Genomic DNA, 12,863 nt, shown 5'->3' with positions numbered 1-12,863 from the left:
GATTTCGCCTCCTCGAGCAGAAATCTCGGAAAGATTTCGCTTCTCTCTAGCCCTCTCTGTCAATTGCCCTGCGTTGCCATGGTAGCTTTCGGTTGAAGAGAGAGATAGCATGAAGTGCTCTAAACAACGTGGTTAGATGAACCAAGATGATTTTGACGGAAAAAATCTGATCGGACCAAGGTATATGGATATAGGAGGTAGAGTTGTTTAGAGCAAATTGACATTTCTCGACCTGACAAAACAGTTCTCTGGTCATCGAGGGGAAGGGTTTTGATAAGAGTGATGCAAGCGTTGGAGAAAGCGCCGGTGGTGGTATCACTTGCGATTTTTTTAAGAAAAATGCAACCAAATGTTTTCAATCCTCTGTGGGACTACATGTGATATGCGAAGATGACCCATAAACTAGCGAAATTGCTCAAGGGACTGAGAATCGAGGCTGTTTGTTCGTGATGGTAGCCCCATACCATATGATATTGTAAACAAACTTCGAAATATCTCGAATAAAATGGTGGGCTGTCAAATCGACAAAAAATCACCTTCTAAATATATACACCTTGGGCAAGTGAGGCTTCCTCCTATTTCCATAAACCTTGATCGAGCGCGCGCGATTTCCGTGTGACCAGAAAGTAAACAATCAATGATATTGTAAGTAATGTAAACTCGATATATGCCATTTTGACAGATACCCCTTGACGTGTCGTGCTGATTATTCAACAGAAAATTAGGTTGTGTGATGAGATAGAATAACATGCACTGAATCGAAGAGTGTAAATCACGCATTGCACTAAACCGAGACAAAATGAGCTGGTTTGATACAACAGGCATAGCCAATTTAGCCAAAAATGCGTTGAAAGAAGCTCAAAAACAGATTGATAAAGCGCTTGATATCAAAGATGAAGATGAAACGGCAATTTTTAATGTATCAAACGAACCTGCAGGAAAAAGTGTTAATGAAATGGTAAGAAACAGCATAACCCTGCCCGACTTTTCTACCCCTCCCTCGGTTGCAATCAACAACACAATAAGCTCCAACACGTTAAATGCGTCTTTTGAGGCTTGTGACGGTAAGCCATTGAACATATATGCGTGATAACAATAATGCTTCTAGCCTTTGGTTTTTTTTTTTACAGATTCGTTTTTTGACCAACCAATAAACAATTCTAGCACCGTTACTAAACCACCATCCAGCTTAAAGCCCTTGAGGAGTTTTGAAAAATCGAAAAATGAAAATATTGTAGATTTGCCGGGTGCTGAAGTAGATAGTTCTGAATCAATAGAGGTGCTTACGCCTGTTACGATTTCCGGTTCAACCGTCACGTCGCTCAGCCAACGATCGTCTTCTTTGGTCATGATACAAGACGATGAAGAATCTGAATCAGTTGACGTTCTTGGTATCATCAGAACCGTGCCTGATTCTACAACAGTATGCAATGAATTACCAAAGCATGGTGAAAAAAACGAAGATGAAATTAGTGTCGTAGATGATTGTATTGCCAACACGTTGGCGGAACAGCCGATAACTATTCTGGAAACAGAGCTATTACCAATTACGGTGGCACCAAGCCGCAGTAAGCATAAGTATTCAGTGTCCAGTGCTCCGTCCGTAAACTTCATAAATGATGGTTGTAAAGCACTAAAGAAATCGGTAGAAGAAAGTAAAGATGTGGTTGTTCCTTCGAGATCATCATCTAACAATATACATATTGTTTCGGAACTTACTACAAGTTATTCAGTTGAAAGGCCTGTTACGGAAATATACCACTATAAATATTCTGGCGATGGATTTCATTTGAAACAAGCAACGAAACCAGAAGAGGAATTGGATCAAAGCTATGAAAGTATAGAATTGCAAACACAAACATCTGACATGGCGCACAGTTTTGTGGAAATAAAGCCTGGAAGCAACGATACATCAGATCATTTAACTACAAAAAATGCCACTGAAAAAATTGAATATTCTGCGAAATTTTCTGATACAGTTTTTGGATCCCCAGTTGGTCCAGGAGGCAGTCAAAGTTTATTTCAGAGTTTAGGTGATGATGAGATTGAAACAACCACTTCGTCAGATATAGAAATTATCTCCAGTCCGAATGGAGGCGATTCGAGTAGTACTCATAGTGGTGTATATCGTACAAGTCCAATGAAAATTACCGATGGAAAAAGTGCAAATTTTGATATGCTTCTCACTAAAAAACGACGTGGACATACGCGCGAATCATCTGAAATTTCAATGAATAGTGGTAATAGTGACGATTCGGTACATTTGTCTGAAACGGAACGCCTGATGCGACGATTAGTAGAGGTATCAGAAAAGCTTGAACAACGAGATTATCGGTTGGTGGAACTTGGGAGACAAAACGCAGAACTTAATGAACAAATTGTTCAGTTGACTGCTCAGCTTGAAAATAAAGCTAAGCGTGAGGGAGCATCTGATCTAGATGGATATATGCAACGACTATCTGCATTAGAGCGAAAGTTTCAGCAATCGATTCGAGAGAAAGAGGATCTTAAAGGCAAACTTGAAGCCCTTATAGCAGAGGCCCAAGAAAAAGTTGCCAAAAGCGATATGGAGAAAGCATTAGTCGAGCGTGATTTTATGATAAATGAACTACAAAAGGAAGGTGAAAGTCTATCGAAACAAATATTGCAACACTCAAACATAATAAAAAAATTACGCGTAAAAGAAAAGGAAAGTGATGCGTTAATAAGAAGACAGTGCAATGAAATTAACGAATTAACCCAAGAGACGGAACGACTGAAGCGGTCGTTATCAGCAAAGGATGAAGTTGAGCATGCACAAATAGTGGCCGTGCACAAATTAACATCTGAAAAGAGTAAACTAGAACGTGAATGTGCTACTCTCAACAGCAATTTAGATGATCAAACACAAAAATATGAAAGTCTCCGCAAGTCTTTCGAATTTGCTCGTAAAGAGCTTAATGAAAAGGCAGAATTATGTGAAGATTTACAGAATCGCTTGACTAAGCTACAAAATTGTGAATCAGATTTTCAATCTTTTCAAAAAACAAATAAAATGCTTATGGATCAGATAGAAGAGTTACGTGGACAACTACGCCGATCCGAGCATGATAACGGGCAACGGTTGATTCGTGTGAAGAATGAACATGTTGAACTTTTGCGACGTTTAGAAGCATCAGAAACTCGAGCTGAAGAAGAAAAAAATGCATCTGTTCTTCTAACAGCACCATTGATGAAGCAACTTGAATCACTGCAGTGCATTATAAGGCATAAAGAAAGACTTTGGGAACAACGAGATACTTCTTTTACACAACAATTGGTAGAAACTTTAGAACGAGTCAAGATTATTACCGAGAAAGAAGCGGCACAAAAAAATATGATAACTACAATGCAGGATCGTATCACTACTCTAGAAGAGCGTTTAACAGCTGCCCTTGTCCAAACGGAAGAAACATTGATAAACATAAAACAGAAAACTCAAGAAACTGAAAATCTTGAACGGAAATATCAAAAAAGTTTGACAGAACATGAAAGTTTACAAAATTACAAAACTTCTGAATTCCAACGAGCATCATCGTTATCAAATAGCGATTGTATAGATAAACCTACATCTTGCGAAAACAAAATACTAGAAATTCCTAATGATATGAAATTACAAGTAGATATTAATACTACGTTACTGACTGAATTTGACACGAGACTTTCAGGAATCTCGCCTACTCATAGCATTGGAAACCTATCTCTGCCTGAATCACTTAACAGTATTCCATGGAATGCATCCGAGGATAACCTCGGTGTAAACTCCGTTGGAAAGAATACAGCACCTGCTGATAGTTTAAGTGATGTCGGTTATAATTTATCAATAATGTTCAACAATACATCACTCTTGGAAACTTTACAATCAACGCTAAAGCAACGGGATGGCGAGGTGTACCAACTGCAATGGGAAGTTTCTCGATTTCAACAAGAACGCAATATACTTAGTTCGGAAATTTCAAATCTTACAATGGAACTAGACAATGTATGTCTAATTGGAAGATATTTTACGAATGCATTTTTAATCACATTTTTTCATCCTACGCAGGTTCGGGAACGTTTTGAGCGGAGCATCCGTTTGGAGGCGGAACATAAAGATTTGCAAAATCGGTACGATGCACTGCTACAAATGTACGGAGAATCAGTAGAAAAAACTGAAGAATTGCAGCTTGACCTGGCAGACGTAAAAGAAATGTATAAAATACAGATCGATGATCTGCTCCAACGACAGCGTGATTTAATTGCTTCTATGAGCCATCACTCTTCACTATTATCATCACCTGGGAACAATTGCTGAGTTGAAAAAATTCTTCATTCCTTTATTTTAAAATGATTGTTTTTACTTATAGAGATAATTTTAAATCTTGTCCTTACTCGTCTTTATTCATGGCAGTTTTGCCCAAGCGTGGATTAACAATCGTTAACAACAATACATGAAAAATTTGTGTAAATTACATTAAAAGATATAGTATACCATGACTTAATGTTCAAATGTTCGTGAAATACAGCTGCAATTGAGATTAAAAGATGTGTAATTTTTCTTTGTAGCTTCAAAGCAATTTCTTAGTCAAAATAAACAAGTATAAAATCTTAAGAGTTTCTGTTCATTTTACGCATATTCGTCTTCTTGGTTTTACGACCTTCTAGGTCATGGCTGGCTTACTAGAATTATTGATACCACGTAGCCAGAAAGTCAGTCGTTGCTTCGGGGGGACGTTCCGAAGGGGAATTTATTTCCGGTCCTGTCGTGTGAAAACCGGCACTGAAACCAGATCTGCACAAGATCACCTTGAGCTGTTATTTAAAAAAAAATATTACAATTAAGAAAACATGAAATAAACTGTTGATGCGTTTTGTTTTTAAGTGGGTTGGGTATACAGTACCGATTTAAACCCCAATGGGTTACTTTTAAGTGTCATTAAAAATTATTACGTTATTGCTTATTTTTGCGGGATGGAACATTGGTGCATGGTGCATTAAACTATATCATTTCAGTAAGATTTGTTATCTCGTACCATGCGAAGGGTAAGGGTATCTAAACTCGATGCAACGTAAACTTGAAATTCATTAGAAATTTACCGGTAAAGTGAGAGCAGTAACTAAAATATTGCTCTTTATTACTATACTTGTATTTTGTATCTCTTTATTCAATCAAGTTGACAATCACAATCTTAGTTTGTTTACTACACATGAATAAAATTAACAAAATGCCGATCCCGGAGAGAAATTATTCATTATTTAAAACTGTGTGTTGATTTGTGCTTACGAAAATACATCATAAATGTGAAGTTTGATACTCGCATGGTTAACTATGAAGTCATGTTCTGATGCATTTCATGAGCCATGGAACTATCTAGCCATCAATTTGATAATATAATGTTTGTTTTATTAGAGTTCGTTTTTCAAACGCAGTTTAAGTGTTTTCCTTATGATAGCAATTCAATTAAGGAAATTCGCAAAACAAAACAGTTTTTTCAAGTCAAAAATTATGCGTTTACTGTCATTTACACTTACGCATAAAAACAAGCTTTTTTGTTTTTATTTTTTTATAGGAATGATTATAATCCAACAAAAAATATTTAATGTTTTGTCTTCCGTCTGTGAACTTCAATACAGAAATAATATTATCAGAGCAGCAGAAGATGTAATTCAAATTGATGCTATTGGTTTCCTGCTAAAGTGTACGTGTGTCTGTTTACCATTTTTTTTTATGCTCATCCATCGAAACGCCACCCGGCCCGAGCGAGACAATCATTAATAAGCCACCAATGACAGAGAGCGTCTGAAAGAAATCGTACTTCAAAAAATCGCGCAGAGGTTTATATGCTGGTATGGTCCACCATGCATTATGGTAAAGATTTAGGATTGTTAACAATGCAACTAAAATAAGAGATGAGAGCTTAGTTTTATAACCAATCGTTACTAAAACCATTAATATGGATCCGACGATATCTTGTAGGATTTGCAAGAAACTTAATTCAAAGCGTATTAGTGTAATGAACATGAAAGCAAGAAGAACACGCCCGGCCAGCTGCATGAAACTCTTCGGTTTGTTCTCTCCGAGCGATGGAACGCCTGCGAAAAGTGATCGTGCTTCTCCCCGGGATTCCGCAAGAACGAGTAGAAGAGCGCCAATAAGGGCAAGATTACGTAACAGGAACTGTATATCCCACAGGACCGAATACGCGATGGTTTGCAGAACGACTATGCCAAACAATATCCAACAAGCGATGCTCACTTTCAAACGTCCTAACACCATGACACAACCTCCTATCTGCCCTAATAGATTGATAAGAACGAAAGTCGTGGCCAAAAATTTGCCACATCCCCAGTTCATATCCATATATTCACGTTGTTCATTCCATTGCACCCACATGCGGATACCATCCTCCAGAAATGTTGCTATCAGGCACAATCGCGCGACGTGTGGTAGGACATATTTTCCCTTTCTTATTACCTAAAATATAGAAAAAAGTAGAGTAAACTTTTTCTTACCGTTCAACAAGTAACCAACATTAAAGCGTATATTCAGCTAATATAATCAGATTTAAAACAAGTTCAAAATAAAAAGCGATTCCATATTGTTAAATTAAGTATATGGCCTGATAAAAGAGCATGAGAAAATTAACAATAAAGTAGCAGTACGGCAAAGCTGTTCTGTTTTGTCAGAAAAAATAGCAATAACAATATACTTAAATTCTTCCTAATGCTAGATTTGATGGTGTATGAAGATAAACAGTCACAACAATATTGTATGTATTAAAAATATATTCAATATTGTTTCCACACTGCAACACATATTATTTAAGTACCTCACTCATATATTAAATCATTTTAAGTATGCCAGACCTTTTTTTTATTTCGTATTTGGTTCGTTGAATTTTCTTTGTTTGGCATTGCAGTCTAAAAAGCGCGCTGTCTACTATTGCTGGCTAGCTTGAATTAATTTAACCGTAACAGGATACGAAAACGATTCCCGTATTTCTATTGAATATCAAAAATCAAGGATTTTTAGACCTGGTTTTCTTTTATCGAACAAATACAGAATGCAAATATTAGGTACCTAGCATTATGTTAAAACTACGATGATGACGTTGTCAAAATATGTTGGAATTGCTATTCTTCTAGTTTTATAGTAGATCATACAAAACATACCTGATCAGCAACTTCTTCTGTTTTTTCTAGATATTGATTGGGTATATTCATAGTTGATGGTCGTTAAGCTATAAATATTCCTTTAATAAAAAAAATACAATTAGAGATCAGTTATGGAAAGGCTACGAATGTAGACTGACAATCAATTACTTTTGTTGATGATATAGCACGAAACAACGCCAATGAGTTTGAAGATGATCGATCCTTGTATAAAGAAGCTATTCTATTGAATTTTACCAGCATAAGTTAGTTTTGGGGCTATATTGGAAGAAATCCGGAAAACATATTAACGCATTGCAACAGCAATATGAACATATCTGGTTATTTCATGTTTCAGATGTATGTGTAACTTACCAACACGAGGCAAAAATAACGAGAACCAAGCCTAAGAACAGACGTGCATTACATGAAAACCTTTTCTATTTGTGTACAAACCAAAAGATTGAAATTAAATTAAAACGCGGTATGAACAAATCTCCGCTAATGCTTAAGTTGCACGAACTTTAGTAGAAAAAACGAGAATTGCGGATAGGGATGTGTGGCCAAAAGAGTGTTGATGTGTAATTATTGCAGTTGTAGCAGATTATAAACAGTTTTTGACGTTCCCCGAAAACAGCTAAAAAACTAAGTCCACGGCTACACTCCCAGAAGTCATAATTACCACAGCCTGGTGAGAAAAATAATCTTATATTACCCTTAATTTACCCTTAATTTACCGGCTAAATAAATGAATAAATTAGTATTTCTGGTAAAAGACTCGAGAAGCCCCCTACCCCCTTGACGAAATTTGTTAAGCACTATAAGATATAAAACTAAATGTATGCAATGCGCTGTACTCGTTACGAAAGCTGCATAGTGTGCTTTCAGTGTAGTCAAAAATGGATTAATAAAGACGAATAAAATATAGCTTACTTTTCGATTAAAACCGCCTCCCCCTATCTTGACCATTAATTTTGGCTTACAAGGGCTACGTTATAATTTTCGGTCGCACTAGGGGTGGCAGTCGGGCTTATAACATACAAGACGTTCCCGCCCAAATAGCCAAAAATAATGAAATCGATCTATCGTGCTGCTTGAGGGCTACTTACCCAGCCTGCAATCGACACGCGAACGTGCAGCTCTATTTTAATAAAATAGTCAAAGTCTATTTACACTACTAGGTTGACGAGTTCACTAGCTTTTTAATCATATTTCTTATTGAAAATAAGTTAAAAATCCATCAGAAACTAATTTAAATACCAACTTATTAATTTATTACGTACGGTTTTATAACATTCTTTTGTTTATTCCTTAGTTTTATGGTTTGTATCAAAAACCGTGTTCATTAATATTGTTATAGTTGGTACCAAAGTGAGTTGAGAGGAGGTGTCGTAAAAAGCCCGTTTTGACACATGGAAAGAAGTAGAAGACCAGCACCAGTTTGTCGTTTACTTGACCGCATCGAATCAGCTGGTTATATGTGTTGTTTATTATTCTCGACGCAATAACATTATTTTATGATTTGTTTTCTTCTATTTTGCTGTTCAATATCGTTCGGAAAGCTTAGATCAAGTGAAGAAATCTGGATTGTAGCATGTCAGTTCTATCTGAGGTGATTCTGTATTATATTTATTACTGTTTGAGGTGGTAACGATTCAGCGCCTATATGGACAGAGTAGCTTTGACTGTATTGGCGTCACAGGCGGTGCCGGCTTGCATCCCCGAACTATTGGTTGATCCGAGATATAAGATCGTTCCACTTTTTTGCCAATCTGCAAGCAAAAAATAGAATCCAGATACATGCTGGATATCTCGCACGCGGAATGGGTGCAGCTGTTCATGAAGTTTGTGCAGAACGAATAAAGCCGTACTGGATTTGACGGAATCGTTTTGTGCATCACCGTGCTCCGTCTTGGTCACTATCTATTGGGATTGTGAGTGTTGTATGTTCGATTAAACACATTAATGATTAATTTCCATCAAGAGGACAGCAGATCGAGCTTCATCAATGTATGCTAGAGCTCGCTTGACCAACAAAGAATGCTTGACCGCAGCTTGTTTACATTTCAGTCAACTAAACGTCAATTTTTTTTCAAGATGTCCGACCGAGAAATCGCTATTCCGACATCTCCTCTCAACTCACTTTGCCCGCATACATCGGGTTACGTCCCACATAACCAAAAAGCGATATCTGACCTTACTACGACCTATATACGAAGTCGTATATGTAGACTTATATATATACTTACAGCAGTAATTAACAGACTTCGTGGATGAAAAAAAAGCGGGCCATAATTATAACAAACAAACCATAAATATTAAATGTTTCATTCACGGTCCTGAAAATTTTCAGCGGAGTTTTGAAAAGTTTCAACCCACCACTTTTGAAATGAAATAAATCAACAATTAAAATTATTCGTTCAAAATTTTTTAGACTTTTATTCGTTGACTTTCGATAAGTTTTTTGACACAACAATCGAACACATCGAAGCTATGCTTTTTCTCCTTCTTACATACGTTGCGCGGGCAAGACACCGTCGAAAGAATAAAAATCAATACCTACATTTCATGGTAATTTTCACCGACTAGAACTAGAAGAAGAAGCGATATGGTCTTCCACGTCGATGGCAGATTCAACCACTTCTGCCACATTTACCACATCTAAAAATTAATGAGAATATCAGCACATGAATCACAATTTCATCTAATCCTAGAGGAAAAATAGAAGAAGGACTAAAACTTCCCATGAACAGTGTGGTCAAAGGTTGACACTCCTACAGAATCGCACTGTTCCCTGAGTGCTGCTAATTGCCTTTTCCTTCTATAAAAAAACCACTTTATTTCAAGTAACGTGCCTTATTTTCGTGTGACATTTCACTACAACAAATTGAAAAACAAGATCATAGTTAATTAAGTCAAAAATGCGCTTTGATAAACAACAAAACCTACACCACGCAATATGCACCCCCAAGTTATCTGTTCCCCCTGTTTTCGTAAATGTTTTGGTAAATACATTCGTTAACGAAATTTCCTCGAAAAGATTTACGAAATTCCAAATTATTTCGAGGATAATTTGTTTTTGTCTTGATTCTGTTTGATTACATTTTGCATGAACCCTGTCATAAAATGAACCGGAACCATGTTCATCGAATGTAAATAAACAAAAGTTCACTATACTCGAAAAAGCTATGTTTCGATAAATTTTTCGAGGATAGCCATGCAAAATGTAAACAAAGATTCGAGGATAACTTTTTGTCAATATATTGTGTATTGTCGTGTCTCGTCATGTGTTTTCGGGAGTTCCTCTATTCCTGTATTTGCTCTTTTCTCTCTTGATTTTGCTTTGCTTCTCTACATGTCCGTAGACTCTTCGCGTTGTGTGGTGGTATTATGTTTGTGTGTAACAACGGAACTTTCGCTGCAAGGTTGGAGGGAGGGGGTGGGCGTCGAGTGTGTTGTTTATCAGCTGTGATCTGTGCGTGTGAAACTTTTTCATTGTGCTGAAACGGGTGAGTAAGAGTAAGATTAGAAACAGAATGCCGTGTGCATGTATACCACAGCCTGAAGACTGAACCACCAGACTTGCTCAGAGCAGGAATGAAGTACACGTAATATAAATTGGAGCGTGGTACGCTTGCGCGTAGCAGATCATGGTGTAGTTAAGAAGAAAAAAAAAGCAATGCTACAGTCGTACTAGACACTGGAATGGCTTGTATTGGTTGAACTTTTCTTATTTTTCAGATTCAAAAATCTGTTTGCTCTACAAAGTCGATGAGTGCATCTAATCAGGTAAATATAATTATATGCTTTTATCCCAGATATCTGGCTTATAGTTTTTTGCCTTTTAGTTCTGCAGCGCCATGGTGAACGTTGGGAGGTGTTGGCACGGAAGACGGAGCGGGAAAAGGATCACGATAACTATGAGGTGAGGAGGATATCAACGGATTGTGCATTTACAGTTAGCGGGTGAGCCCACGCTGTATCTCGTAGGAGAACCTGGCCATGGGTATCGGAGAATGCATATCATATGCCGGAGACGTGCTTGGCCTTAAACACTGACTCTGCTCGATCACGGATTCCAAATTGGTCATTACGTTACCGGCGGCTTGTCAGCAATCAGCATTGGGTGTTCTTTTTCCGTTCAGTTCTTCCTGCCGTCCTTCTGTGTATAAAGTGCCTTCCATTAACAGTAAGTTTGATCAATCATCATTCTACACAAATTTGTTTGCTTTTTTTTTTAAATCAATTTTGCATCTTTTAGTCTCCCGACAACAAGTTGGAGTTGCTTCTAGCACGGATTATGATGGTGCTGTTGCTGAAGAGGAATGTTTTGTTGCCTGGTTGCACTGGACAAGATGGTTCACACAGTGTAGTCGATCTCCTGTTGGTGTCGATTGTATACCGTTTCAGAGGTTTGAAGAGGAGTGAGGAGCTTCCTTACTACAAAGTTCTTTATATAAGGTGAAAAAGTGTACAAGGGCCAACCATTTGGTGTTTGTACTCGATGATCCCTTCGAGCCGGAGGCCCATCCCGACCGCTCAGTGCGATAGTGTTAGGTGCTAGAAATACAAGATGTAAATATAAAATGGTTACTTTACATGTTAATACAGAAGAGGTATTATTTATTTATTTATTTATTTTCGATTATGACGGCTTGACGCCGTATGGTCAGAAGAGGTATTATATAGGTTATAAAATTACGGCTTTTACTTACCAATAAAAACATGAACGAGCGCAATGCATCACGTACATATTGCCCAGCTGAACCAGGCAAAGAAATGCTCCAGTGTCGTCCCCATTTATGTCCGGAACATGGTCGTCGTGAAGGTTAATGTAGTAACGGTATTTGAAGGCATATCCTGAGCCGATCCCTATGACGATCGAAAGATCCGCAGCATCCTTTCTTATTGACGAAAACACTGCCTGCACAAATTGCTCAAAACAAATCGCACGACTTGAAACCGAATAAAATTTTCCGCAACATTTATTGGCGGAGAAGATAGAACGAAGACGATCGGCTTTGTCAACCTCTCCCTCTCTTCTAATCAAATCACGCATGAACTCTTACCCCTTCTCCATGAGCAGCCAGACCAAAAATCAGCGATCAAAGATACAGGGCTCGCCTATTCACTTTGCGATGCGAACGGCATATTTTGTACAAAGTGTTTCAATTTGTTATATACATATTTTCGACAAAAGCTACCGTCTTGACAATAAAATCATATCGTAAACCATGTGAAAGAAATTGAAGAACTAAAAACACTTCAGGATTGAATGAAAATACTCGAACGAATTGAAAAAACAATAATGACGGTATAATATATGCCGCTCATATCGTAAGGTAACGAGACAAACCCTGTACGAGTGCACACATGCCCATACACATATTCAACCAAACAAGGTGAATCTATAGGCGTAAGCGAGATGGGTATAATAATAAAAGGAGAGCAAAATGTAAACATTTAGGTCATCATGAACCAAACTCGAGTGTGTGACAAATCATCCATGAGTGCGAGCGGAAGAGGTGTATAAATAGAAAGAGAGGGAGATATTTATCCTCTAAAATTTCCCCTTGGGATGGGGCTACAAACATGAACAAACAGCCTCGATTCTCAGTCCCTTGAGCAATTTCGCTAATTTATGGGTCATCTTCACATATCAAATGTTGTCCTACAGAGGATTTACGATATTTGGTTGCATTTTTCGTCAAAAA

General features: G+C 37.6%; 2 protein-coding genes and 2 long non-coding RNA genes across 6 annotated transcripts; 1 reads left to right on the top strand and 3 right to left on the bottom strand.

Annotated features, from left to right (window-relative positions):
* The first annotated feature begins 677 nt into the window (after nucleotides 1–677).
* Nucleotides 678–4,609, top strand: LOC118512257 (TATA element modulatory factor-like). The gene is made up of 3 exons (XM_036056424.1): nucleotides 678–1,064; nucleotides 1,131–4,000; nucleotides 4,064–4,609. Exons 1-3 carry the CDS (start codon nucleotides 800–802, stop codon nucleotides 4,310–4,312), a joined length of 3,384 nt encoding a protein of 1,127 aa, XP_035912317.1. The 5' UTR covers nucleotides 678–799; the 3' UTR covers nucleotides 4,313–4,609.
* A 98-nt stretch (nucleotides 4,610–4,707) lies between these two features.
* Nucleotides 4,708–7,747, bottom strand: LOC118512744 (surfeit locus protein 4 homolog). 3 transcript variants are annotated; one of them, XM_036057642.1, is made up of 4 exons: nucleotides 7,525–7,747; nucleotides 7,311–7,428; nucleotides 7,171–7,250; nucleotides 4,708–6,472 (listed from the first exon to the last, which is right to left on the bottom strand). In XM_036057642.1, exons 3-4 carry the CDS (start codon nucleotides 7,219–7,221, stop codon nucleotides 5,711–5,713), a joined length of 813 nt encoding a protein of 270 aa, XP_035913535.1. In that variant the 5' UTR covers nucleotides 7,222–7,250; nucleotides 7,311–7,428; nucleotides 7,525–7,747; the 3' UTR covers nucleotides 4,708–5,710. The 3 variants fall into 3 exon arrangements, with proteins under 3 accessions (XP_035913535.1, XP_035913527.1, XP_035913543.1); XM_036057634.1 differs by having other exon boundaries at nucleotides 7,321–7,428; XM_036057650.1 differs by lacking the exon at nucleotides 7,311–7,428.
* Nucleotides 7,748–9,561: 1,814 nt separating this feature from the next.
* On the bottom strand, nucleotides 9,562–10,177 carry LOC118513168. Its single transcript, XR_004906425.1, has 2 exons — nucleotides 10,099–10,177; nucleotides 9,562–10,026 (listed from the first exon to the last, which is right to left on the bottom strand). It is a non-coding gene; the product is annotated as an uncharacterized LOC118513168 (long non-coding RNA).
* Nucleotides 10,178–10,394: 217 nt separating this feature from the next.
* Nucleotides 10,395–12,242, bottom strand: LOC118513124. Its single transcript, XR_004906414.1, has 2 exons — nucleotides 11,865–12,242; nucleotides 10,395–11,709 (listed from the first exon to the last, which is right to left on the bottom strand). It is a non-coding gene; the product is annotated as an uncharacterized LOC118513124 (long non-coding RNA).
* Nucleotides 12,243–12,863: the final 621 nt, after the last annotated feature.

This window comes from Anopheles stephensi, chromosome X (genome assembly GCF_013141755.1).
Source record: "Anopheles stephensi strain Indian chromosome X, UCI_ANSTEP_V1.0, whole genome shotgun sequence".
Lineage (NCBI taxonomy): Eukaryota > Metazoa > Arthropoda > Insecta > Diptera > Culicidae > Anopheles > Anopheles stephensi.
The sequence above is the reverse complement of the archived record's forward strand: the minus strand, read 5'-3'. Positions and strand labels throughout refer to the sequence as shown.